The 26,805-nt window shown below is 54.6% G+C and overlaps 8 protein-coding genes across 8 annotated transcripts; 4 read left to right on the forward strand and 4 right to left on the reverse strand.

Annotated features, from left to right (window-relative positions):
- Positions 1 to 1,634: 1,634 nt before the first annotated feature.
- Positions 1,635 to 5,423, reverse strand: MONBRDRAFT_11416 (uncharacterized protein; the record flags this gene model as incomplete). The annotated part of the gene is made up of 6 exons (XM_001749282.1): positions 1,635 to 1,790; positions 2,550 to 2,648; positions 3,308 to 3,406; positions 3,483 to 3,608; positions 4,027 to 4,096; positions 5,350 to 5,423. The coding sequence occupies 6 exons, from the start codon at positions 5,421 to 5,423 to the stop codon at positions 1,635 to 1,637; spliced, it is 624 nt and encodes a 207-aa protein (XP_001749334.1).
- A 3,103-nt stretch (positions 5,424 to 8,526) lies between these two features.
- MONBRDRAFT_11417 (uncharacterized protein) lies at positions 8,527 to 9,681 on the forward strand (the record flags this gene model as incomplete). The annotated part of the gene is made up of 1 exon (XM_001749216.1): positions 8,527 to 9,681. The coding sequence occupies one exon, from the start codon at positions 8,527 to 8,529 to the stop codon at positions 9,679 to 9,681; it is 1,155 nt and encodes a 384-aa protein (XP_001749268.1).
- A 1,434-nt stretch (positions 9,682 to 11,115) lies between these two features.
- On the forward strand, positions 11,116 to 15,746 carry MONBRDRAFT_34025 (uncharacterized protein; the record flags this gene model as incomplete). The annotated part of the gene is made up of 11 exons (XM_001749217.1): positions 11,116 to 11,843; positions 11,966 to 12,896; positions 13,092 to 13,337; positions 13,446 to 13,724; positions 13,799 to 13,855; positions 13,940 to 14,123; positions 14,221 to 14,399; positions 14,566 to 14,645; positions 14,801 to 15,056; positions 15,235 to 15,378; positions 15,485 to 15,746. 11 exons carry the CDS (start codon positions 11,116 to 11,118, stop codon positions 15,554 to 15,556), a joined length of 3,156 nt encoding a protein of 1,051 aa, XP_001749269.1. The 3' UTR covers positions 15,557 to 15,746.
- A 24-nt stretch (positions 15,747 to 15,770) lies between these two features.
- Positions 15,771 to 17,279, reverse strand: MONBRDRAFT_34026 (uncharacterized protein). The gene is made up of 2 exons (XM_001749283.1): positions 16,657 to 17,279; positions 15,771 to 16,498 (listed from the first exon to the last, which is right to left on the reverse strand). Exons 1-2 carry the CDS (start codon positions 17,052 to 17,054, stop codon positions 15,961 to 15,963), a joined length of 936 nt encoding a protein of 311 aa, XP_001749335.1. The 5' UTR covers positions 17,055 to 17,279; the 3' UTR covers positions 15,771 to 15,960.
- Positions 17,280 to 17,592: 313 nt separating this feature from the next.
- Positions 17,593 to 19,482, forward strand: MONBRDRAFT_28793 (uncharacterized protein; the record flags this gene model as incomplete). Its single annotated transcript, XM_001749218.1, has 10 exons — positions 17,593 to 17,736; positions 17,846 to 17,965; positions 18,061 to 18,186; positions 18,250 to 18,295; positions 18,383 to 18,423; positions 18,571 to 18,771; positions 18,848 to 18,907; positions 19,015 to 19,136; positions 19,240 to 19,288; positions 19,363 to 19,482. The coding sequence occupies 10 exons, from the start codon at positions 17,593 to 17,595 to the stop codon at positions 19,480 to 19,482; spliced, it is 1,029 nt and encodes a 342-aa protein (XP_001749270.1).
- On the reverse strand, positions 19,445 to 21,866 carry MONBRDRAFT_34027 (uncharacterized protein; the record flags this gene model as incomplete). Its single annotated transcript, XM_001749284.1, has 9 exons — positions 19,445 to 19,724; positions 19,896 to 20,103; positions 20,203 to 20,388; positions 20,509 to 20,651; positions 20,841 to 20,963; positions 21,150 to 21,341; positions 21,414 to 21,527; positions 21,604 to 21,641; positions 21,836 to 21,866. The coding sequence occupies 9 exons, from the start codon at positions 21,864 to 21,866 to the stop codon at positions 19,722 to 19,724; spliced, it is 1,038 nt and encodes a 345-aa protein (XP_001749336.1). The 3' UTR covers positions 19,445 to 19,721.
- Positions 21,867 to 22,259: 393 nt separating this feature from the next.
- Positions 22,260 to 24,132, reverse strand: MONBRDRAFT_38625 (uncharacterized protein). Its single transcript, XM_001749285.1, has one exon. It carries the CDS (start codon positions 23,827 to 23,829, stop codon positions 22,570 to 22,572), a length of 1,260 nt encoding a protein of 419 aa, XP_001749337.1. The 5' UTR covers positions 23,830 to 24,132; the 3' UTR covers positions 22,260 to 22,569.
- A 510-nt stretch (positions 24,133 to 24,642) lies between these two features.
- MONBRDRAFT_34029 (uncharacterized protein) lies at positions 24,643 to 26,621 on the forward strand. Its single transcript, XM_001749219.1, has 7 exons — positions 24,643 to 24,805; positions 24,947 to 25,048; positions 25,203 to 25,388; positions 25,507 to 25,584; positions 25,691 to 25,768; positions 25,867 to 26,119; positions 26,225 to 26,621. Exons 1-7 carry the CDS (start codon positions 24,677 to 24,679, stop codon positions 26,338 to 26,340), a joined length of 942 nt encoding a protein of 313 aa, XP_001749271.1. The 5' UTR covers positions 24,643 to 24,676; the 3' UTR covers positions 26,341 to 26,621.
- The last annotated feature ends 184 nt before the right edge of the window (positions 26,622 to 26,805 follow it).

Below are 26,805 nucleotides of genomic sequence, written 5' to 3' on the forward strand. Positions count from 1 at the left end.
GTCGGTCGATCGAAGTTTTCAATCGCTACCATGTCAGGCTCCAGCACGTCTGGAGGCCGTCTTTGGGTTGCGAGGAAGCGCGTAGGTTTGAGGAAGCGTTTTGAGAGAGGTTTGAGAGACGTCCGTCGGAGCGGAGCGAAAGCTTTGGTGGTGTCTTGAGGTCAATTGAACCAGCTGCGGTCGGCAAGCATTCACAGTGACCAGACCAGGTGCACCGTTAGAATAGCTGTAGAGTCGCTCAATCCCGAGGATAGGGAAAGTCACAAGAGAGCAGAGCACACAGGAGAGCAAGGGGAAGACAGAATGGCAGAGGGCTTGACGTACCTGCGGTCGGCAAGCATTCACAGTGACCAGACCAGGTGCACCGTTAGAATAGCTGTAGAGTCGCTCAATCCCGAGGATAGGGAAAGTGCAACTCGTGCCCGACCGCAGGTGTCACAACAAAGGGAAACAACAGTAGCCACAAGCTTATTGCCCCAGGGCAGCTGCCCAGGCATCGTGGGGACCGCGTCACACGCGGTGTTTACTCATGTGACTGCCACGAGGAGGATCAAGCCCAGGGGGTCCAAAAGTAGGTGTCAATGTGTGAGGTCGTCGTAGCTATGGAATACCAATAGGAAGACCCATAGCGACCGATGCTGAGTGTGTGCGAAAGCAGTGGGAGTGTTCAAATGCGTGGAAGCACGGATTTGACGCTAACACACACACACACATACCCTTTTCTTCTTTTTTATTAAACTTTTAACTTTCAGAGAAAGAGTCGAGTCATGCAACGTATACTGCCTCGTTGCCAGCCATGACAGCTCGCCCGTGACAAGCGGCTTCAAAAGCACTGCAAAATTGGGGCTTCAACGGACAACGTGTACTGCCTCGTTGACTGCCATGGCTTGACAAGCCCGTTGGCTAAATGCCCTCCAGCAGCTTTAAGCTCATGGCCTCGCGCATCCAGCAACATCATTGGCCATTTTCGTCGCTCCCAATTACCGCCATGGCTAGAAGCCTTTGCCCATTTCTTTCATCGGAAAGCCCGACCGTCGAGGCCTTGATCCTCGCAGAGCAAGCGCAGCCCAGATCCTGACAGAGCACCCACATCATTCAATGCCTGCCAGAAGGAAAAAAAAAAAGAAATTTGAATGTTCGTAGCTGCTGAAGTCCCCCTTTATCGGTTCGACACGTTCGGCTGTGACACATGCTTCAAGCCACGGGCTACATGATGCATCCCAAAGTCTGAATACAGCATCGACCGAGCCGGTGCGGGAAGATTTCACTTTGAATCCGGGGTTGAGGAGCAGCAGCCACGTGATCGCGCGCATCACGCTCGTTGGCCAGTTGAGAAGTTGGTCGGTCGGTTGGTCGGATGAGAGCGAGGCGTGCTTACATTGATGGTGCTTCTTGCCCTCCTTCTCGTGGTTCTCATATTTGTGCTTCCTCTTTGTTTCTCCTCAAGTGAGCCGGAGTGTCGTGGCATCACCATCAGTATGAGCCGTTCAGGCAATCATTGGAGCAGTGTATCGACGCCCGTCGGTCTCGCAGAATAATTTTGGCAACCCTGAGTTTCATCACTGCTTCCGGCCACGCCTTAATACCTTGACGACTGTAGAGGCGTTGGTTGCCGATGCCTGCCCTTGCGTTGATCACTTCTCTTCAAAGCGCCTCTTGATTCGGCCACACACAGGCACTGTAGGGCGATCTCCATGCATGTTCGTCTCCCAGCGCGTCTGGTCACAGTAGACGCGAGCATTGCCTCGAAGGCTCGCTTTGATGCAGAAATTACACATGAACCACTCTTTCTGAGGAAATAAAATTAAGCCAACCACAAGCGTCACCCACATCAATTTTTAAAGTCCTACTTGAGCAGCGGACGTTCGAGCGGCCAGGTCACCAAGGGTTTGTAGGTCGTCAATATTGAACAATTGAAGATCCACGCGCCAACCAACGCTACAGAGAACAGCAGCAGCGCACCGCCAGCGTCTGACCTGCTCCGCATGAATCAAGCCTTGGACTGGCGCCACATTGAGATCCGATGAGAACAAGGCAATGCGAACAATGACATGTGAATCAGGTTCGCACCATTGGGATTCAAAGTTTGGTAGGAGCAAGGGTTACGGGTTGCGCCCAACAGCTCTGCAACCAGCTATAAAGTGAAGCAGATTCATCGGTAAGCAAGCTTGCCTCTGCAATCAATACCGAACATAAAAAAAAAAGCCCACCTCCAGCTCGATGGGATCCTCGCGAAGAAGCAAATCCAAGGGCCGTGCACCCGTCTGCCACAGCAGGCCATCACGTATCAGTCGCAGGTGCAGCAGAAAGTGGAGAAGCACGGCATCGTAATGAAGAGCTCACAAGATCCCTCGCATCTGGGTCGGCACCATGTTGCAAGAGTTTTTGGATATTCTCTCGGCTGGCAGAGAAGGCAGTGCAGGCTGCATGGAGAGGCGTTTGGCCGTCCTATATTAGAATCCATGTTCGGAAAGATGAGAAAAGAGTCCTTTTCACGGGAGGAGGCAACACAATACCATCAATTTTACACAGCAAGGAGTGCAACATACGTTTGTTGTGACTTTGGGGTCTGCATTGTGACTCAACAAGGCTTGTACCGCCTTCATGCTACCACGTTGGCAGGCGGCGTGCAATGCCGTCGCCCCATCCTAGCCGCGAAAAGGAATTCATCAGGCAGGAATGGGCGCCAGCAACATATTGGGCTTTGGACTTTTCAGCATCAGGGGACACGCAAGAAGCTTCTTACACAGTTTCTTGCGTTGACGTCTGCACCATGACTTAGAAGGATCAAAACGATTTCGGCGTGATTGTCGCTACAGGCGAGGTGAAGTGGTGTGTTCTCGTCCTGCCGAGGCATTGGTTGGCCAGCACGTCATTGTTTGAGCAAGACGGTCATGCAGCACAAGACAACGGGTCTAGATGAGCCAGTGAAATTCAGAAAACCACAAGCCCGAGCGAAGCAGATGCGGCACAAAAGTCATTGCCGGGTAAAGCTACAATGCGAGGGAGGCAGTGGCGCGATGGCAAGGGGTCGAGTATTGCCCAGTTTGAAGTCACAACATCAGAAAAGGGAAGCGGGCGGAAGGTGTAGCAGGGCAAGGCAGGATACAGGGAGTACCAAGAAAGGGCGGACGGAAAACGGGAAAAGAAAAAAGACAGCGACAAGAAGGAAAGGAGCAAGGGTAGAACGGACGCGCGCGGGAGGGCAGGGCAGAGAGGAGAGAGAGACGGGGCAACGGCGACGAGTAGCGGGAGCAGGAGCAGCAGCCAGAAGCGTCAAGGAGAAAGAGGGAGGTCTTGTACTGACCTTGCTCTTGGCTTTAGCATCAGCATCGTGCTCCATCAGCATCTCCACCACCTTGATATGACCGTTCAGGCAAGCCTTGTGCAGTGGTGTCCACCAATACTGTGGGATGATGCATGAGCATTAGGTACAGATACAGCATCAGCCCCATCATCATCATCAGGTGGTGCAGGTGTACCATCATAGAGAGAGGTATTGTACTGACGCCGGATTTAGCTCTAGCATCAGCACCGTGCTTCAACAGCATCTCCACCACCTTGCCATCACCCTTATAGCAGAACCAGTGCAGCGGTGTACCGCCATCCTGCGGGAAGAAGCAAACATGCAGAAATATGTCCCATGGTATACCATAACGTCTCCACATTCAGTGGCATATTCGGAGTGTCACCAAAACCACGTAACATCACTCCATACGTACACAATCTTTGTATTGGACAGCATCTCGAATACGTTGTTGGTCCCAACTATTCAACAGCTGCAGCGCCTCTTGTGGATCTGGTGATATACACGCCTTGTGCAGCTGCTCGCCATCATCACTCATGAGAACGGTATCGCTCGATTCACCATCCGCTTCAAACCGCTTTCTTTGCTTCTCTATCCACCACCAATCTCATGAGCCCCTCCATCTGACAACCCGATTTGATGTGCGCGCGCGCAATTTCCAAAACGGCAGCCGATCAGCGGGTCTTGCTCTTCTCTTCCTAATGCAACAAACGACTCACCTCTGGCCAATAGTTTTGGGTTGCATTCACGAGCACAGGTGGCCTTGCTTGCCCAAGCACACGCTGACGACTGTGAGGCGAGATCAGTCGCCTCACTGAAAAGAAAAAAAGTGGCAGCGATGCTCTCTCTCTACCAAACGTTCTCACGTCACCACAAGGCCTCAGCCGGGAGATCAAGCACAAACGATCAGGCATCACACATAGAGCAAGATGCGTCGAGCAGGCCCGCCAAGGTTGATGCCGATGTCGATGCCGATGTCGACATCGGGGCACAAGCAGAAAAAAAAAGGGGGGGGAATGCGACACGTTCAAAACCGTTGTTCTGACTGACATTTGAGAAAAGTCAAATACTTTTCATGTTAATTGTCATACGAGCAAATTTCTTGTGCGTGCGCGCAAAGCCGCTTCGCTTCGCTTGCCGTGGCAGATGGAAAGAATTTCAAGCTCGTTGGTGACCCGATTAAAACCCTCTGGCCATAGCAATCTGTTCCACCCCGATGCGAGCGAGCATTCCTGACAGCGATTTATATCCGACCTGAGCGTCCAAGCCAATCAAACACCGGGTGGATGTGTGCAGCGTGCTTGCGTGGTTTTCTTGCTGGTCAAAGCAGCTGCCTTGACTCTGAGATCAAAGTGCTTTCTATCCGTGCTGTCTCAGTCAACGCTGTATTGAGCTTTGAGATGTGTCATCAGGTCTGTGGCTTGAAAAAATGCGTCACAGTCAAGCATAAGAAGCGAGAGAGCTGATCGTAGCCCGGTGCTGAACCCAAGGGCTGACGGATGCTAGTCATCACGCGAGCAGACCATCCATCACCCCCTTCTGGGGCACTTGAACCACTGCTCCTGCTCAGTGCGCCCATTCGGCTGACCTGGACAAGTCGCTAGTCGTGGCGTCAAATCCGTTGTTTTCTCTTTCAAAGTTCTTTTCATATGCTCCCTCAACACTACGCAAACCCCAAACCGGCCTCCACACGCATGAAGCCTGAAAATCGAGAATCGATTGCTATTCGAATTATTCACACGCTTGAACTTATTTGGCTTTGATATCTCATGAACGGACATGCATAGTCGCAAAGGGATGCCTTTGTAGGTTGCCGCTCGTCGGGGCTCCTAGACTTTGAACTCGTGAAGAATGGACTTTAGACCATCAAAAGTGCAGAATTCAAAAGGTGCCGGCTCCAAGCGCCAGCCAACACCAAAGAGGACCGCAATTCCAGTACTGCAGATTCTATTCCACTCGGCCAGGACTACAGCTTGAACTAGAGTCGTTCAAGTCAACCATATGCAATGTCGTGATGTATGGTTTGAACATGGGTATCTCACCTTGTGGCACTGGACTCTGGTATGATCCGGGCTGACGGCTGGCACGAAGCATCCTGATTACCAGCTGATGCCATAGCGGTCAAATAAGACATGCAAAATGGAAGCTGCCTCAATAGCACAGCATCGGCTTTTCCTACCTGTGGATCAACCCAATCGAATGTCAAAATGCAATCAAGCGGACGCTCATTCCTCTGCAAGGCCAACATAGGCATAATCGTGCCAATGTAAAAGGGAGATGGACATCAAAAGCAGCATGAGCAAAACACGCCGTTGTCGTCCGACAAACGAGATACGGCCATGCAAAGCACAGGTGCAAAAGGAAAGCGCATGTTGTGAACACGCAATTTGCGTGTATCAGGGAGAGCCAACCTCATTCAGCGCATCAACATCGGCGCCGCTCTCCACCAGCATGTTGACAACGCTCTCATCCTCAGACGCGCAAGCTAAATGAAGTGCCGTCGTGTTCTATTATTTGTGGTCATTGAGCCACGGAGATGACGGGGCCATATACGCACATCAGATGCAGAGACAGTACAAGTGGGACAGATTTGTGATTCATTCGGCGGGTGGGTGAAACAGTCCAAGGGCCGACGACAGTCACAACAAACACAATTGAAACTTGTGTAGATTTTAGGATTGGAGGGGGAGTTGAGACGCCAAAAGAAGAAGGAGAGAAAGATGCTGTATTCAAGTTAGACGGCTTGTAGCAACGAGGAGAGGGGTTGTAACAGCTGATGGATGGACAAAGAGTAGGAAGTAAACAGAAAGAAAGTACTGACGTTTGATTTCTTGGCGTTGACATCAGCACCATGCTGCAACAGCTTCTCCACAACCTCCGCATGATCCTCTTCGCAGGCAACGTGCAGTGCTAGTAGGTGACGGGCGCCTCCACCCCGGCGACCAGTCTATGAACGTTTCTCGCTGGGATGAAAGAAACACGCTTTATATCAGACATGACAATGGGCTTGCCACCTGTTGAGCCCAGCTGCACGCGACCCAACCCAACATCATGACGACGTGACACAGTAACTCCTCAATTAATCGGGTGACGCTCTGACGCCGTTGCACCTCAATCAATTGATCAACTGACGCTCCGACGCCGTTGCTTCTCAATCCATCAATCAGCCAACGCTCTGACGCTGTTGCACCTCAATCCATCCATCAGCCAACGCTCTGACGCCGTTGCTTCTCAATCAATCAATCAGCCAACGCTCTGACGCTGTTGAACCTCAATCCATCAATCAGCCAACGCTCTGACGCTGTTGCACCTCAATCCATCAATCAGCCAACGCTCTGACGCTGTTGCACCTCAATCCAACAATCAGCCAACGCTCCGATGCCGTTGCTTCTCAATCAATCAATCAGCCAACGCTCCGATGCCGTCGCACATCAAATCATTGGATCTGTGCGAATTGTCAGCGTTTCTTTTCTTATGTACATGTAGTAGATTTACTTTTTCTTCTTGCCCTTGCTATCAATAATTTCATCTTCTCTTTTTCTCTCTCTTTTTGCTCTTCCTTCTTTCCCCTCCCTCTCTCCTTCCTTTCTCTCTACATGTGGTGATTTGATTATAAAGTTTTCACAGCTCAACCACCACCACAAGCAATACCAGCAAGTGCGGCACTCTCGGTAACTTGGGCCGACGACTCAAAACAACATCGGTGAATGGCCTGGCGACCAGTCTTGTGGGATAAATTGCGTCTGCAAGCGACATGGCCAAGGTGAAATGCTCGGGTGAATGATGCATCTTGTGGTCCTGAAGCGCCCCTTGCACTGGGTTGGCCTGGCGATCGGCCCCGTCGCCAGCACCACGATTGCAGAGCAAGCAAGCAAGTTATACAAGCAAGTCTCAATGACGACGCATCGCATTGCACCAGCCCACGACGGTAACGATCATCATCGAGTCTCGCTTGCCTGTGTGCACGGCTAATCCCGTCATCCAAGACATTGTTTGGGTCAAGCAATATCCCACCCCTAACAACAAGAGCGTATTTTTACTCTTAGAATAATTCACATTTTCATAGCTTGGGACAGGGTTACGTGTGTACTCCAAATTGGGCAGCTCGAGCTCACACACATCTTCTCCGCTTCGCTCGAAGCGCCAAGAAAAAACCCGTTTGGATTTGTCTGACATAACCCTAACCATTTTTTTCCCACTTTGGAGCTCTCCTTTTCTGACCTCATCATCTCCCCTCATTCACTAAAGTCCTCTTTTGATTCATCCCATCACCCAATGCCCTTATACCAGCTTGGCTCCACATACATAACGATGATGTGACAGCTCTCTTCTCTGTTTCTTGCTTTGTTTCTCTCAGTGTTTGTTGCTTTTGTTTCCTCTCTGTCTCTTGCTTTGTTGACGTTCTTTCTAAAAATAAAACACATGTAAAGTGACACATCATCCCTTGGCGCTTGGTAAAGTCTCTGCGTTTGGCTTGGTGTTGGCTTTGGCTTTGCGTTCTTCAACTCGGAATAACGTTCACTCTCTGACTCTTTCCGTTTTGGCAGCCGGGCACGGCCGATTCGAAACGGCTGCCTGCCCCTTGGCGCTTGGCGCTTGCGCTCGATGACCGGACCCCGAGGGCATCTCGCTCGCCCGACCTTCTTGCCGCTCATCCACACCTCCCCCACCTTGCATTTCTGCTCTTGTGCTTTCTGCTTGTGGTGCAGGTGGATATGATTGTGGAGGTGGGCGGTAAGCTTGAAGTGCTTGCAAGTGTCGGCTCTTGCTCATTTTTCTTTCAAAGCTCTGCTTGTCTACCGACTCATCAGACCTTTTGATTTTTTGGCGACTCGCTCTCCAGCTCTTGACTTTTGCGTCCACCGCCCTTGCACTCGCCGCCCGCGTTGCGTTTCTGAAGCATTTCACGAGCCGCTTAGCTCTTTGTCAAGTGGAACAGCGGCTGCCATATCCATCACCAAACAACTTGCATTGACACATCGTGCGACAGGTGTCAGCCACTTTGGTCTTGCGCTTGAAGACAGCGAGTTTTTGATCGCAAACACCAAGCGGTGCTTGAAGGAGTGTTGCGATTTCACAGCCCGCCGCGCCTTTGCAACTTGAGCGTCTCTTGGTGTTTTGTTTTGTTTTGGTTTTTCTCGTCTGCACTTGACGCTGCCAGATACGCGCACTTGATATATCAATACAACACGACCAGCATTGGGACGTTGTCCGACACAATGACGACCACCACGCCAACGGCGCTGACGCCTCGCATTGAGCAGCTCTTTAACGAGGATCTGCCTTCGCCTTCTGCCTTTTTGCTGGGTAAAACGCCCACTCACTCCAAGTTTAGCAGTCCCACGGGGGGCATGATGACCGTTGCTGAGCTTGACACGCTGCTTGGGAGCGAATTGTCCTCGGCCACGCCCTTGGAGGCGCCGGAGCCCGACATCAGCCTGTTGGCCCCCGCTCCCACCAGCCGCCGGTCAACCCGCACCTCGACCCTCGGCACCAATATCTCTCAGGCGATCCGCTCTGCCGCTGGGGCTGCAGCCGCCAACACCACCAGCAGCTCCGGCAAAAGCAACACTAGCCCGTCCACCCGGCAGCTTCGCAAGCGACGGGTCGACCCTCAGGCTTACCAGGACCACGATTCGTCGGACGACGATGCGGCTGCCGAGCCCACACCCAAGCGCAACCATGCGCTGCATTCACAACCCTCGCACGACGATGACGACGATGGCAGTTCTCACCGCAGTGCCAGTCGTACCATGCACGATAGCGATGATGATCTCGGCCACGACCTGCTCATGTCGCCAGAAGAGGAGGCTGAGCTTCGCCAACTTTTGGCCAAACGGCAGGCCGAACTCGACGAGTGCACCAAGCACATGAAGGGCATGACCCCGGCACAAAAGAAGCGTCTCCGCAACAAGCACGCCTCGTGCGTTTCTCGCCTCAAGAAGAAACTGTACATTTGCAACTTGGTGCGGGAGCTCGACCGCGCCAAGGAGACGGCGGCCGCGTTTCAAGACGACATGGATGCTCTGCGTGCACGCGTTACGGAGCTTGAAGCAGAAAACCAGCACTTGCGCTCCGCTGCTGGTTCGGCAGATTCTGCCGCCTCGTACGTTCAGACTGAGACCGCAGCGGATGCCTCGGATGCAGTCATGGGCAGCAACATTAGCGAACCAGCGCTCTCACCCAGCCGTCGACCCGAGGCCGCAAGCGGGGTGGTCTGCCTGTGCCACGGCGAGCCCACGAAGGAGATGTTGTGCTGCAACGTCTGCTCCGACTGGTTCCACTACGAGTGCCTGGGCTTGTCCAAAAAGGAGCATCACCACGCCTTTACCTGCCCGCCCTGCGTTCAAAGGATGGACTTTTTGCGCACATAAGAAGCCATGACTGCCGCGGTTCCATGGTTGTTTCGTGTTGACGCCGCGCAGGCGCGCCGTGTCCATGCTCTTTCTCTGCCTGCTATTTAATGTTCAAAGGGCTCAATTTTGGCTCGATCTTGTCTTTTTATCCCCCTGCTGCTGATCTGGGTTGAAGCCGATGATGGCTCCCCGCCGCCGCGTTTGTTCTGACCTGTATATTTTCTGTTCCAACCCCTTTTTGTTGTCAAAGGGTTGTCTATGCTTGTTACATGTAGTATTTGTCTCCCCCTTTTTCTTGTGAGGCCTCTCCTGCCCTGACTTGTTCATCCGCTGGCGCTCTGCCAGGCAGACAATTTTCCAGCAATTGGCAATTGATCCAGCAGATTACGTACACACGGCTCTCAACTCAGCTCTGCTGTCATTACACCGACGTTACATGTGCATTCAAATTTGCTTGAAGGCAGCGTGCTCATAAGCAATTGAGATGATTGACTACTAAATGACATTGCCACGACGACAAACACTTGGCACTGTTCCCGAATGTCAGACAATTTTCTTGCTCTGAGTGTTACCACATGTAACTCATTCTTCTGACAACCCTCTTCAAGCTTGTCTCTCTCTTCTCTCTCTTCTCTCTCTTCTCTCTCTTCTCTCTCTTCTCTTCTCTCCTCTCTCTTCTCTCTTCTCTCTCTTCTCCTCTCTTCTCTCTCTTCTCCTCTCTTCTCTCTCTTCTCCTCTCTCACACAGTCTCTCTTTTTCCATTGGGGGGCTGTTTCCGGTGTTGGCCCGAGCCCGTGAACGCCCCGTCCCATCCCGTCCCGTCCCGTCCCTTGTCGTGTTGAAGCAGACGTGGCAGTGTGTGTACGGGTACACATAGTGCTGGGACCCAGGACTGGTTGGTTGAGTCGACCAGGCTCACACCAACGTCAAGGTATGCCACCTGCTGTACTGACTCATGACGGCCTTCCCCAGCCAATGGATCTACACGACACGTGTGGTCGTCTTCGTCGGTCGCGCTCGTATCCCTTCCTTTGTTTTTTTCCGTGGAGCGATCACACGCTGCCCTTGCACCGCTCATTCTGACTCGTGTCTCTGGCTTGTTGGCATCTGGGAACCACCGGCGCGTAGACTTGAGCCACTGCTCCGATCACCGCCTCGAGACGTGCACACCACGTTTTCTCTTGCCCGTCTGTCCAATCACTAGACCAGGTACACACATGTTTGGCCGACGCGACCTCGCCACCAGACCCAATTCATGTGCCATGCTGGCCCTTTTCGGGCCCCGTGGGGGCCGTAGCTGACAAGGCCATCTGCTTTCTTGTTCCTGTCCATCGTCCCTTCTTTGCATGCCCACACCACCTTGATGCTTCACTGGCCGTCTTTTTTTTTTTTTTTTGCGAGCGCAGACTCACACATTCATCCAATTTGGCTTTGCACCTCCAGATCTGCAGCATGGCGGCGCCACCGCCCATGCCCCCAGGTTCCGGTGGCTCTCGCCCACCAGGCCCCCCGCCACCCACGATGATGGCCATGCCGCCTCGGCCTCCACCCACGAGCTTGCCTCAGCAGCCAATGCAACCGCCTACCACGCAGTTTCAGCAAATGAGCTTTCAACCCCCAGCCATGCCACCAGGCCCCCCTTCAGGCCCCCCTTCAGGCAGGACCTCTGCCAGCAGTGCCTCCATGTCCATACCCAGACCACCCACAGGTCCCCCTACCATGCCACCGACTAGCTTCTCCTCCATGCCACCCTCGGGCCCCCCTTCCATGCCGCCCACTAGCTTTCCTTCCATGCCTCCCTCGGGCCCCCCCACCATGCCGCCCACTAGCTTTCCCTCCATGCCTCCCTCGGGCCCCCCTTCCATGCCGCCCATGATGCCTCCTCCAGCGGCCGGTGCCCAGTCAGCCCCTGGAGGTCATCCCCCGAGCCATTCGGCCAGCATGCCCATGCCCATGCCTCCCCACCCCGGCAACATGCCCATGCCACCCCACCCCGGTAACATGCCCATGCCACCTCACCCCGGCAACATGCCCATGCCTCCCACCATGCCCGACCCAGAGGCTGGCGGCTTTGCCCACAGCAACGGGTCAGATGGTCACAACGGAGCAGGACCGCCGGCCTCTGCTGGCCTCTTCTCCATTCCTGAAAATGACAACCCAGGCCAGGGATCTTATGTCAAGTACGCCAAACCCCAACCCCTTGGCGAGCTTGTCTTTGCCCAACACCTCCGCCCCCTCCCTTGGTCTTGTGCTGCCCATCGTCCAATCTGGCTCATGTCTGCTCGGCCCCTGCTTGCATTAGATCGCGGCGCTACCCCTCGCAGTCATACGAGTTTGAAAAGGCCTCGTCACCGTCCGTGCCCCAAATGCAGCCTGTCCCACCCGGCGCTCAGCAGGCCCCCATTGCAGGGGGCGCCGTCTCTCCCTCGCCCACCAAGCTTGGTGACCCCCGGCTTCGGCGCCTCTCGAGCAATGCTCTGGTACCCCAGGGCGTTTCCGTCAACCTCATGGCGGATCGTAACGTGCTTCCCCCCAAGCCCGCCGCTGGTGTCAAACCGCCCCTGTCCGAGCAATACGAGCGCTGCAACGTCAGCAAACGCATCATGCGCTCCACCCTGACCGCCGTCCCGGAGACGCCCAAGCTGCTGTCCAACGCCCGCTTGCCGTTTGCCCTTCACGTGCACCCCTATGCCACCGACCCCAACTTGCCCGTCATTGATCACCTCACCATCACTCGCTGCAAGGTGTGCCGCACCTACATCAACCCCTTTGTTGCCTTTGTCCAAGGCGGCGGCTCCTGGCGCTGCAATCTCTGCGGCCGGCTCAACCCCTTGCCCCAAGACTTTGACTACAATCGCCTGACTGGCGAAATGATTGATCGCACGAGCCGACCCGACCTCATCCAGCCCTCGGTTGAATTTATCGCACCGCCCGAGTACATGGTCCGCGCCCCGCAGCCCTGCACCTACATTTTCCTCATTGACGTCACCGCCGCCGCCATCGCCAACGGCAGCGTTGACCTCATCTGCCAAACGATTCTGGACGAGCTGGATCACATTACCGGCGACGCCCGGACCCGTGTAGCATTCTTGACATTTGACACCAACATTCACTTTTACAACCTGGCAGCCTCACTGGCCCAACCCCAAATGATGGTCATGACAGACACCGAGGACCCGTTCCTCCCCCATGCCACCGACGACCTGCTCGTTAATCTCGCCGAAAGTCGAGAGGTTCGTTCATTCCCTTATTTTCCTTTCCTTGAACGGGTCCAAACTGCCAACTCCTGCAGTTCAGCGCCCGGCGCCAGGCACTTGCCTAGCCTGCTCGTGGCCAAGCCCGCCTCTCACCTTTGACCTGCTGCCACACCTTGGCCATGCGACTTGCTTTTTTTTTTTTTTTTTTTTTTTTTTTTTTTTTTGGTTGAGACCTTGCTCAGGGAGCTGCCCAGGACAGTCCGGTCTTCACCGCGTGGCCAAGCAGCACTCGGCCCGGCCCTGCAAGCCGCCCGGCAAATCATTGGGAACGTGGGCGGGCGCCTATCCGTCTTCACAACCACCTTGCCCAGCATTGGTGTGGGAAGCCTTAAGATGCGCGATGATGCCTCTCAACGCAGCGGTGACAAGGTTCACGCCCTGCTCAAGACTCAGACCGATTTCTACAAGGCCTACTCGGTATGGCTGTCCGCTCCTCGGGTCTGCATCACACCTCGTGCCGTGTCCAGTGTCGACCGCGCTCGACTTCTCACCGCCCTGCGCTTTCTGACAATCCCAAATAATCAGGTCGATGCCTCGCGTGCACAACTGGCCATTGACGTGTTTTGCTTCAACGGCGACTATGCCGACATTGCCTCGCTGAATGATCTGCCTCGCTACGGTGGTGGCACCCTTTACCACTATCCGGGCTTCAACGCAGCCCGACCTGCCTGTCAAACGCAGGTTCAGAAGGACCTGAGCCGCTATCTGACCCGTCCCCTGGCCCTCGAGGCCGTGATGCGTCTTCGCACTTCCAAGGGGGTTGTCATGAACGGCTTCCACGGCAATTTTTTCCTTCGTTCTCAGGTTTGCACCAAGCTCTGCCTTTCTCGCGTCCCTTGCCAAACTCACCGATGCCCTTGTGTGTGCGGCCCCATCAGGATTTGCTCGCACTGGCCAACGTCAGCCCCGACAACGGCTACACTGTGCAGCTGACGGTAGGCATGCTTGTTTTACCCCCTCAACTTGCATGTGGGGGCAAAAGCTTGTGACCTCACCTTCCTCGCGTTTCTCTTTGCCAGCTGGACGACAAGCTGGGCGAGACAGCACCCTTTGTTTATTTCCAAGCAGCCTTGCTATACACGGCATCAGATGGCACGCGACGCATCCGCGTACACACCATGGCACTGCCCGTAGTCAAAACGCTGCACGAGATTTACGCCTTTGCCGACGCCGAAGCCATTACGGGCTTGCTTGCCAAGCTGGGTACGCCTCTTCGTCGGCCATTCGACAGCACAAAAACACGGAAACTCATTTTTTATTTTTTTATTTTTTATTTCCAACTTTTCATGCTCTATGACAGCTGTGGACCGCACCGTCAACTCCAAGCTGGCGGATGCCCGGTCCGCCTTGTCCAACTTTTGCATCGACACCTTCAAGTCATACCGCAAGGATGTGTTAGGCTCCGAGCCCGACGGCCAGCTGCTGACGCCCGACTCGCTCAAGCTGCTACCACTCTACATCAACGCACTGCTCAAATCGGTACGCCCAGCACACCGCAACAACTGTTTGCCAAACTCGCACGTCACGTGCAAGTCTGGCTACGCGTTTCTGTGGTGTTTCTTTTTTCCTTCGACTAAATCTTACGACAACGACGGTGGGTTACGCGTTCTTTTCTTTTCTTTTCTTCTCTTTCCTTTCCTTTTAGAGCGCCTTTCGTTCAGACGCGCAAGTGTCGGCTGATGAGCGAGCATATCAAATGTCTCTGATTAAAACACTTCCTCTCAAGTATGTTTTAACACTGTTCTTTTTTCAGGCTCGCGACCATCAACACGTGACCATGTGTTGCTTTGACACAAAAAAGAGGTGCACGGCGGCTGCGTCTGTGCAACTCGCGGCCAACTCACTTCCCTGCGCCTGGACACGTGCCCGTACCTACGTAGTGAGTTGATGATTGCCATTTACCCTCGGTTCTACTCTCTACATGACATTGCTGAAAACGTGGGCGTGCGAGATAGCCGCAACCGCTTGCCCATGCCGCCTCAACGACAGCTGAGCGCCGAGCGCTTGGTTCGCGATGGCATTCACCTCCTGTACAGCGGTGACGGCGTCTACCTTTATCTGGGACCGCACACGCCACCCGAGCTGATGGATCAATTTTTTGGCGTGCAATCCCAGGCTGAACTGGAGCCTGAATACGTAGGTTCCCACGCATGACCCATTTGATGAGGTGGCACCGGATTGTGTTCTCAGACACTGGACCTTAGTGAACAGCTATAGCCGGCTGACCACTATGGCATGACCTGAGTCGTTCTTTTTATTTTGTTTTCCGCCTTTTTTTTTGAACAAACTCATTTTCTTTCCCTGGTTTTTGTAGGGACCCTTGCCGCGGTGTGAGTCGGATAGCAACATCCGCATGCGCAACATCATCAAGGGCCTGCGTGGTCTCATCTCGCGATACCAAGTGCTGCACGTTATCACTGATCGGTCGCCCCTTCGTGCCAAGTTTACCAACATGCTGGTACGCCTGGCAATGATCTTTATTTCTCATTCTGGCCCGTCCGTGCATGTCTGCGTGCAACTTGGTGGCGGCACTCACCCCTACCCCCTGTATTGTTGTATTTTAGTATGACGACAAGACGGTCCAGGGCCCATCCTATTGGGAGTTTTTGAACGTTGTTCAAAAGGGACTCCAATAAATCGTCACACACCACACTCACCGAAAAAAAAAATCGTTTGACAAAGCTTCCCAACGCAAGCTTGGAGGTGCAAGGTTCTGTTTTGTTTTTGTCTGTTTTTTCTGCCTGAGTTTCCAACGCCTTAGACTTTGCTTCCCTGCTCTTTTCATGCTTGTTTGTAGCCCGTTCCTAAACCCTTGACTTCATTTTGACTTTGTTAGCCTGATTCACTGCCGTCGGTTGTCGCGTCAATTCAAACAGAATGACATTCATGACTACCTTGACTCCAAGTTTGGATCAGGTCACGCCAAGAAAGGAGTTGGATGTTGCTTGGAGCTGCAGTTGATGCGGCCATAAGGGGCCTCGTCCAATGTCCGATGAGTGGGCTCAGCCCGCAAGCGTGGCCAAGATCCAACAAGGGGATTTTACTCGGCAGGGACGGGAGAAGTTGCTTCAGACTCGCTGATCAGGTCGCCGGCGTCAGGCAGGGTTGCCAGCCAGGCTTGAAGGCGAACAATGTGTTCCTCCAGGGCAGCATGACCAGGGTAGAGATCACGCCGCTGAATAAGCAGTTCCACTCGGCCTCGACACTCCTCGAGATGCGCCAGCTCGCGCGAAAGCACCTTGTCTTTGGCAATGATCAGCTGCCACAGGGTATATTCGTGATGGTATGCGCTGTAGTCGCTTAAATGCGTGGCGGCAAAGACATGCGTGCGCTGCAAGTCGGCCAAGATCTGACGGCGGCGACGGTTGGCATCGGGATGAAGCGCAACGACGGCCGCGAGCCAATGTCGATACGACCAAGCATAGTAGTTTTTGGGATATTCGTCGGCGAGTCGCTCGATGAGTGTCCACTCTGTGGCGAGCACCTCGTCGGTGAGCCAGTCGGCAGCCATTGCACTACCACGCTCGGCCTCAGCACCGAGCTCCGTTCGGTCATGGATGAGCTGCAAGCAGGCTCGTCTGTTTACCACCCGAGGACAAGCACGCGTGAGTCAGGATCCACAAAGAGCAAACGAGAAAGAAAACAACTCTTGCAACACAAGGTGCCTTGTCCAATCTTCTCATGTGAGAGCCCGTCAAGCGTAAGGGGATTATTGGCGGAGGCGGGCGGCACACACCGATGACTCCAACCCAGCGTCGACTTGGGGTGCTTGCGGAGAAGGGCCTCGGTCAAAGCAAGCTCGCGTTCTGGTGGGAGAATGTCGGGATGGCTGTGCATGAGACCAAGGCGATAGCGCCAAGCCGCATAATTGTTTCCATTGATGGTGAGAAGAGCCAGCGTGGCGCGCCCCAACTGCTGTGCATCCTCGTTATTCTCCAGCACTGGCTGGCCGCGCCGCAAGAGGGGTGCCAGCTGGGCAAACGCAAAGGCGGCTATTTCGGACAGCGCATCATAAGCCACGGCCAACTTGGTGCCTTCAAAAACCTGAACGGGCTGCTCCTCGTCATGCACAAAGCCCAGTTCATCGATGCGGTTGGCCTCCCAGGCCTGGCACAGGGCTTCATATGCTGCCATTGCGTTGGTCTTGGAGCCGTGTCTCAACGCCGAATTGCAGCGAGCGGCACGACAGCTCAATTGCCAAGTCAACCACCACCGCCGCCCACCTGAACGCTTCTTCCTCTCACCGTCTGCTCTTCCGTCACGGCTGGCGGCGGGCTTGGATCAAACCAGCGAGGGCGCTGCCATTTGCTGCGGCTCGATCTTCTGAACCAGCTGAGCACACAGAAGATGATGTTATCTAGAAGGATAAAGCAGAAAATACTTTTTAACAACAGAAACTAACGTTAGCTCACAGGTACTTATATACGCTGATAGTTGAGTTTGTGTAGATTGGAGTTCAGCCTTCCGGAAAAAAAACTGCTTTTGATGTGGAATTCTGACGTGTGCGCTTCTCTTCGCCAACACCTCCGGTCAACTCTACCTCTGAATAAGCGAACATTTCACTATGGTTTCCTCCCAGAATTTGAAACACTTCTTTTGAACCTCTAAACCCCTCTCTCTCTCACATTTCTCTCTCTCTCGCGCGCGCTCTCTCTCATAAAACGGCGGCGGCATGAGTCAGTATACGGGGCCGGCCCAAAAGGGCCGGCGAGCCATTGAGCTGATGCGTCAGCGCGAGAAGCGCGAGCAGGAACTCAAAGAGCAGACGGAGCGAATGGAGCAGGAACAGGCTCGCCATGCTCGAGTTGCCGGCAAGGTGTGTCGGCAGTCGTGCGCATCGTGCCTTGACTCGCCCCCCGAGACCTGAACTGGCGACGCCCGCCACGCCCACCACCCTTTCTCACGTGAAGGAATGGTGTTGACAGTTTGAGACGCGGATCAGTAATGCTGCCGAGGCGGAGGCTGCTGTCAAGACGTACGGTCTTGTCACCCTGGATCAGATGAAGGCGGTCCAAGCTGAGGCCGAAGCTGCACGAGCACGCAAGGTGAGGAGTGGGCTCCCTTCCCTGCCTCTTGTCGCGTGCTCCGTCCTGCCCTCTCCTGTGCGCACTCAACAAGGCTGCGTCTAACAATTCTTCAGGTGGCAGATGCGCTGGCCGCTGAGGAGGCCGAAGCTGCCAAGAAGGCAGCCATGCCCGAGCCCACCAAGAAGCGTACCAAAGCCAAAGTCAAGGTCTCTCTCTTGTACTGCATACCATTGCGCACCGTGCCCGACTTCCAAGCCTTTCTAATTTGATATCCACTTTGCCCTGACTGCATGGTATACTAGGCGGTCCTGTCCTTTGGTGGTGATGAGGAAGAGGAAGAAGACGAAGGTATGTTTGCATCCCCGTGACCTCGCCACTTCTATGAATTCGCTCGCTGCACACGCGTCTGGTTCACTTGAACTGCCACTTTTCTAGCCCCTCTGCCCCCTAAGAAGCGCCTGGGCAAGAATCCAGAGGTACGCGTCACGGATGTTGCCTATCCGTCTTCTACTTCTTCTTCCTCCTCCTCCTCTTCCTCCTCCGTCGGCCCGTCCCCGTTTGACGGTACCATGCGTGGGCTCGGTCCACCATCTCAAGCAAACGATGCGCGCTTAATCGTGCAGGTGGACACGTCCTTTTTACCAGACCGTGAGCGAGAAGAGCAGGAGCGTTTGCGCCGGGAGGAACTTCGCAAGGAGTGGGTTGAAAAGCAGGAGGAGATGCGAAACGAACCGATAGAAATTACCTACTCATACTGGGATGGCTCGGGTAACCGCCGAACCGTTCAAGTTGCCAAGGGCAATTCAATTGGCCAGTTTTTGCAGGTAGGCTGGCAAACCTGCCGGCTTGTGCAAGTCAATGTCTCAATCACTGGGTTAATCACCTCGCGTGCGCTGCTAGGCGGCTTTGAAACAATTGCGTGCCGACTTTCCCGAGTTGCGCGCCGTCTCTGCCGATTCGGTCAGTGTTTGCCAACGATCTTTCTTTCGCCGGCTTGCCGCCAGACGCTTCTGACCCGGTGCCTCACCCTCGTCTTTCTCGACCTCAATATGCTTTGTGCATGGTAGTTGGTGTATGTCAAGGAGGATTTGATCATGCCGCACCATCATACTTTTTATGATCTCATCGTTTCAAAAGCGCGCGGCAAATCCGGTCCCCTGTTCCACTTTGACGTCCATGACGATGTTCGGTGGGTTTTTGTGGGCAGCATGCCAGTCGCCCGTGCCCTTGGTGGATTCCGGATTTTGCTCGCCACCCCTCATGATCACTGGTTTGGGAATCTTGTGCGACAGGTTACAATCTGACGTGCGCGTAGAGAAGGAGGAGTCACATGCTGGCAAGGTACGAATAGCACATTGATGTGCTGACGCCTTGCCGACGCACCAGGCCTCATGTGGTTTTGTGATCTGGCCCAGGTCTGTTTGCGCTCATGGTACGAGCGTCACAAGCACATTTTCCCGGCCTCGCGCTGGGAACCATACGATCCGACCAAGGACTACGGTTCTTATACAATTTCCGACGGACGCAAACCATAAGCATAGGCTCTTCCTGCGCTCGAATCAGGTCGGGCAAGAACAAAGAACAAAATTGGAAACAAAACTGCTTGTGCATGCAAGAGAGCCCAACTCTGCCGACGCGCGTCTCACTGAAAACGGCCGCCACAAGCAAGAGCGTCAATCTACTCTGTGGCGCTCTGAAAGGCAGCCTCAGGGGTGGACGAAGCAACAGCCGTGATGGCTCTTTAACACCAGTGCTCCAAACTCCTTCACTGGCCTCACTGCGGTGACTCAACCAAAGTAAACCGAGCCCGTGGTACAGCGTGAGTTTGTTTGTCGTGGGCAGGACGGTCACGTCCCCTACGCCTGGGGATGCGCAGACCGGGACATGCAAGCAAGCAAAAGACTGCAGTTTTTCGCCTGTTCAAATGACGAAAGGATCAGTCGCATACCTTGGGAAGGCCGTTTGGTTTGGCAGGGGTGGCCGATGCCGCCGGAGCAGGTGTGTGGCCGTAGAGGAAGGTCGCACCCATTACAAGGAAGGCGCCAATGGCAAACATAAAGGTGAGCTGGAAATCAGCCAGCATGATAAAAGAGATCAGGCCCGTAAGAATAATGGAGATGCTGTTGGCAAAGCCCTTGAGGATGTTATCCGCGTATCTAAAGTGTGAAGCGCCGGCACACAAGGTAAGGAAAATGGACGGGAGAAGGCTATTATCGCCAGCAAACGGCGAGGGTCCGTGGCAAGTGCGCACTGACTTGATGACGGCAGCAATGATGAGGCCACCAAAGGCCTGCAAGGAGATGGCTGTCCAGGTGATGCCATCATAGTTCTGGAAGAAGCCATTCTCCGCCACGGCCTGGCCATCGTTGGCATAGACGCCGATCAAGCCCAGGACCATGCCGAAGAGACCAAGCTGCACGTTGCGCAGCCAAAGTGATTGCCTACAGCAGGGCAGACCGTGTGCGGCGCGGGGTGAGCTTGCGCGGTTGAAAATGCAAACAAAATCGGCGACAACAAGATCGGACAACATGAGGCTGCAAAACGAGGGTGCAGAAACGCACTTGGTGCCCTTGAGAATCTTCTCAAAGTACACGCCGGCAAAGCCCGAGGAGCAGCAGGCGGAAAGCACGGCAATCAAGCCCACAATCTGGTTGCCGATGGGCTTGATCGCAGTTGGGTCCTCCTCATCAGATGAACTCGGCATCTGAGCCAAGCAGCAATCAACGCAAAGGGACGGGCGTGAGTCGTGCGAAGGCACCAGACTGAAATGTGTCCCACATGCATGCTCTAACTGTGACAGGGACAAGACAAAGACAGAGAGCAAGAGAAAAAACGCGCGCATGCATTTCATGCTTAGACAAGATGCGAGGTCCTAGGTGCGCCATCATCTCACCTGAACCAAGGCCACACCACCCATCAAGAGGACCAGTGAGAGCCACTGATACATGTTCAGAGATCGGCCAAGCATAATGACGGAGAAGATGGCCGTGGTCAAGATCTTGAGCTGATAGGTGACCTGCGGGGACAAAGAGGGCGAACGTGAGTGGGGTGCCATTGTTGTATACGATCTCAGCAGACAGATCAGCAGCCAAAAATCAAAGCCAAAGACGAAGACGGAGATGGAGACGGGCAGAAAGACACATGAAATATAGATGCAGAGACCTGGCGGGGCAACCGGACGTTGGTGCGAGGCAAGACCCACCTGGTAGCTGGCTGCGGGCAGGTTGCTGAGAGCAACAAAGAGCAGGTTGTTCTGGACTGTGTAGAGTAGGGCAGGGACGCTGAGCTTGAGCGACGACACCCAGTTGATAAAAAGCTCACGGTACATGTAGCCGATGGTTTCAAGGGGGGACTCGCGTCGCTCATAGTTGAGCAGCACGGCCGATCCCAGCAGCTAATCATATCAGAAGCAAGGTGAGTCTGATGCAGGCGCAAAATCTACCAAGCGGCGGGACCCAAAGCCAACCTTGAACAGCTCTGCCATTACAACAGCGGTCGTGGAGAGGTAGGCGCCTCCCTCGCGCGTTCGCGAATAGCGCAACACCAAAATGCTTGAGGTGGTTTGGACCATGAGCAAAACCTGAGCGGAGCAAAGCCGCGAAGGATGAGCAAGCGCGCCATTTGGCAAAGCGAGGAACACGCAAAGCTAGACGTACCAGCGCCACATATTTGTATGGGACAAAGATTGCACCGGCTGCATCGCGTCGTCACACACACGGCAATGCCCAGACCGAACCCAAGCGGTCAAGTCCAGGACATCAAATTTGAGCCCGCCGCGAACCAAACCCACGACCCCGCGTGACCCATCACACCATCTACACCACCATCTACACCCCTTCCTCGACACACGGCAAGCCCTCGATACCCGGCAACAAATGCAGCACTTACCACGAATGCCGGGCAGTGAGTCGACCGCCATCCCAACTGTCTTTTGGCAATCGTGCACACCAACACCACAGTGTGTGAAACTGAAAAAAAAAAAAAAATCAGTGAATGGTGTTCTCTCAGAGAGAGAGCGCTCAGGGGGGGTGATATGACATCCAAACCCCACTGTTTGCCAAGCCAATTCAGAGACATTGGCAAGCGCATGTGACTTTGTCAATGTGTGATTTAGTGGCACCCATTGCACTGCAAAGTGTGTGAAGCGCCTAAGTGTTGTTGTGTTTTCTCAGTGCACTGCATCTGTCGCAAGCGGACGCGACGGTCGCTTGCGTTGCCCAATGTCGGCTTTTCTAGCTGGATACTTTGAGGCCCTTCCCCCGACGCAGCATCATCCGTGTGTGTTTTTGTGACAACAAACAAAGGGGACAGTACGGTTCGACATGTAAATTCGCTCCCGCCAGCCGGCAGGCACGAACAACTTTTTTAGTCCCACAGCCCACACCAAACCTTTCTCAATGGCGGCATGAATATGGCTGGTCCCTCACACGGCAAGGAGAACCGAGGGTGAAACCAAGATGACAAGAAGAGAGACGCAAGAGAAGGAGAGAAAGGAACAAAACGCTTGACACTGATGAGCCAGTCGATCGAGGTGATCAATTCGAGGAGTATGCGGTCTCACGCGCATCTCCGCGGCGCCATGATAGAGCACGCAAGCCCGGAACAAGCGGCACGCAACGTGCTTATTCCTCGCTCTGGAGCTGCTTCTTGAGCTTGCCCATGAAGCCGAGCTTCTCCTCGCCGGTCTGGAAGCGACCGTGGCCAAACTTGGACGAGGTGTCGATGAACTTGAGGGTGACCTCTTCCTGGGCGCGGCGAGAAGTGTCGGGGAGAATCGACTTGCGCAGGGTGAGGACACGCTTCTTGGTGCCGACGGTGCAGCCCTTGATGATCAGGAAATCCTCCTTGACCAGACCGTAGTGAGGGAAGCCGCCCATGGGGTTGATCGACTTCTCGGTGGGGTCAGCCTCGCAGACGGCGTTGGCGGTGACGAGCTTGCCGTCCTTCTCGTGGTAACCGGCACCAATACGGTAGATCTTCTTGTTCATCTCCGTACGGTGATGGTAACCGCGCTGACCGGCACGGGGCACAGCGTAGGTGACGTTGGCCGGATGCCAAGCACCAATGCAAGCAACCTTGCGGAGACCCTTGTGAGTCTTGCGGGGAAGCTTCTTGGTGCCCCAACGGTGGGTGACACCCTCAAAACCGTGACCCTTGGTCACACCAATGATGTCAATGTGCTCGTTCTGGGAGAACACATCCTTGATGGGGACCTCCTTCTCGAGGAGAGACTTGGCAAAGTCAACCTTCTCCTGGATGGAGCCACCGTTGATCTGGATCTCCATCACGTGGGCCTTCTTCTGGCCAAGGTTGAGCTTCTTCATCTGGGTGTGGACAATCACACGGATGACGCTGCAGTACTTGACCATGCGGGCAAGGTCATCATCAAACTGCTGCTGGCCCTCGGGGGTGTTGCGCTTGGAGAAGTACTTGCGGAAAGCAGCCTTCTTGGACGCAGCAAAGTGCTTGTAGCAGCGGCGGATGAAGCCCTCAGCCATGTGGGTAGCCCACACGGTGGTCAGCTGACGCAGACCACGGGGAGTGGAGGTGTAGCCAACGACACCCACGACCACAATCGGGGGAGTCTCAACGACAGTCACGGCCTCGACAACCTCCTTCTTGTGCGCAAGAGAACCGGTACGGTCCAAATCACGGACAATGTGGGTCATGCCAGCCTTGTAGCCGAGGAAGGCAGTAAGGTGGGGCTTGTCACCCTTCTGCTCCTTGGGGAAAGAGCGGATCTGGCCGCGATGATGTTTGCATCGCTTCTTGGGCAGGAAACCCAAGTGGCCGTGGCGGGGCGCGCGAAACTTACGGTGAGACCTGTGCGTCAAGAGACCAAACAAGAGAGCAGCAAACGCGATGAGCAAAGCGTTTGCCATCCAAGTACACAGGATCAGCTCCAGGCCCGCAGCAAGCCGTGGCTGCCCTTTGCAACGCACAAGGTTCCCAACAACATAACACACGTGTCGCCCCCTTGCTGCACATCAGCCGACAGTCCACGCCCCAAGAAAGCAGCACGCAGCCACACCCTTGGCATCCACTATCACAAAACAACCCCCCTCCTCTCCAAAGACCCATCTCAATCCCCACAGGCCATCCCAAGCGCAGGCACTGCCACCAACGCCCCGCTGCCATTCCTCCCAGACCCCGAAAAGCCAATGGCTGTGGCACGTACATGATGCGTTGTGGCGCAAAGGAGAAAAGTGCTTGCCGTACCTAACCGCTCTTGACTTTTCTCTTCTCTCTCTCTCTCTCGTGGTACACGGGTGGGAGATATCTGTATTGGTTTACCTGGATTTATGCCCGAAATCCTTTTAACCACGAGAAACCTCACGTTGTCAGCGCGCGTTGTATTGGTGCAAGCGGCCGACAAACCTGGCCTGCAAGCAAAAAGCGTTGTTCAATTTTACAGGGTACGAGTTGAAAATATCAGTCTTGTCAGATTAATTTAGTTAGCGGGGGGGAATTACATTTTCAGTCGCTGGTCGGATCACTCGCGCGCGCGAAAAATCGAGCGCACGGCGACAAACGGCAGCGCCGCGCGTCTTGTTTCGCTTTCCCCCCTCGACCAGTGGAGTTGAGCAAAGCTGTGTCAAATAGCTTCACCATCTCCATTACACTTCTTTATTGCCTTGCTTCAATTCACCCCTTTGTCCCCTCCTCGCGTGCGTGTGTGTGTGTGTGTGTTGTTAGTGTGTGTAGTTTTGTGCTGGTGTGACCGGGATCATGGCCGAGTCGGACGATGCCATCGACGTGACCTCGTGCATTTTGGCCACCGGCGGCTTTGATAACCAGATTCGCCTCTGGCGCGTAGACAATGGTTCCTGCCACCGTACCTTCCCCCACCCCAACTCGGTCAGTATCTAGTTTCATCCCCCCTCGCCCCCCACAACCCGCTCCATGATCCCCTCAGCTTGCTGGGGTCCTTGGCGCGCGACTCAACTTATTCCTCGTCTCGCCCACGCTCTTGTCCCTACACCCAATCTTCAATGGCAGCAAATCAACGTGCTGAGCATTACGCCAGACAAGACGACCATTGCAGCGGGTGGCAATCCCAAAATCTCACTCTACGACACCCTGGCCATGGGTACCGGCGCGGTGCGTGCACGCGTCGGCTCACAACCCTTGCTCTGCTCAGCGTTGCTTCAACCGAACTTCGACCCGACTCGTCTCGTAAACTTTGCAACCGATTCCTTTTGCCACCACCTTTCCACTCCCAGCTGACCCTCCGCTTCCTGCCCCTTGTCTCTAGCGTGAAGAATTTGAGGGTCACCAGAGCAACGTCACAGACCTTTGCTTCTCGGCCGACGGCTCCTTTCTCTCCACCAGCTCTGAGGACGGCACCGTCAAAATTTGGGATCATCGGGCCTCCCGCGAGCACCAACGCAACTTTAATCACCAAGCCTCCGTCACCAGCGTTGCCCTTCACCCCTCCCTGGTACAGTTCATCCTCCTCTTTGCTCCTCACTGCCCTTGTCGACCTCCACTCCTCCTGCCACCTTGCACCCCAGCCTGTGTGTGAACTCAATCTATTCTACCGTCCCCACTCGCAATAGCCGCATGTCTTCTCGGGAGACGAGCAAGGGCGTGTTGTGCGCTGGGACCTCAAGGCGAATCACTGTGAAGAGCATTTGGTTCGTGCTCGGCTTTCCTTCACCCTCGTCTCATGCACCCATGCCAAGCTTGACAATCTGACGATCACCCCCTGCCCAACTATTCACCCACTGATGGTGATCCCAGATTCCTGAGCCAGACGTAGCCATTCGTCACTTGGCCACTTCCCCCGACGGAGCCCACCTGGTGGCCGTGAATAACGAGGTGCGCCATGGTCAAGCGCACATGACCCCGAGCCGCGCCCTTCTTGCCATGCAGCGCCACCTAATCTTGAGCTCGGGGTGTCGCTTCTCTCCATCAAGGGCCGCTGCTACATCTGGGACAGTTCGCGAAGCGAATGCCAAGCCAAGCTCAAACTCGACGTGCACCCCAGTACATATGCTTTGAGCTGTGTCTTTTCCCCCGATAGCCGCTGGCTCGTGACAACGGGCGCCGACCAGACAGTTCATATTTACGATGCGCACAAGGACTTTCGCCTTCACGCAACCCTGACCGGCCACACAGCTTGGGTCTGGCGTGCTGCCTTCTCAGGCGACTCGGCCTACCTCGTGACAGGTGAGCCCCGTGCACCATTGCTTCGCCTCTGTTCTTCAGACTGCGTGCCTCACCAAGCGCTTGACTCTGCTCTTGCTGGGCATGGCTCCACTCCCACTTCGCTAGTGTCATCTGACAAGACCGGCCGGCTTTGGGACATTCGAGCGGACCAACCTGAGACCGTTCTCGAGTTCAAGGGCCATCAACGCGCCGTTACCGCTGTGGCGCTCAACGACGTCTGAGCGCACAGCCCTCTGTATATGAAGAAAACTTTGTAGCCGCTGGTGACCCGAGGCCAAGGCTTGTCCTCACGATTCAGTTGCTTCGGCCGTGCCGACCACTGAGCACAGTTGTACCCCACCTCATTTGTTATGTCAAGTTGTTGTTCTAAGACCAAGGCGCGTTTCATAGCTTGCACGTCGCGCACAGCGAGCGCCTACACACCCTCGCCCGTAATGTGTGCGCGGCGCTCGTCCGGCTCCAGCCTCACCTGTGGCTGGGTCTCAAATCCATCTCATGTTTGACTGGATCGTGTCAACCATCCGTAACTTCATTTCGTGTCGCATGTCAAGGCAGAAAGGGCTAAGCTATGAAAAAAATTTTGGCCTTGGCCCAAAACCAATGCATGGGTGTATTCACAACGATGCACCCCAGCCTTCTTGATCATGCCCGCATGATCATGGTGACTGAGGAGGAACGCCCGTGGG

This window comes from Monosiga brevicollis, genomic scaffold, assembly GCF_000002865.3.
Source record: "Monosiga brevicollis MX1 MONBRscaffold_29 genomic scaffold, whole genome shotgun sequence".
In the NCBI taxonomy this organism is placed as follows: domain Eukaryota; class Choanoflagellata; order Craspedida; family Salpingoecidae; genus Monosiga; species Monosiga brevicollis.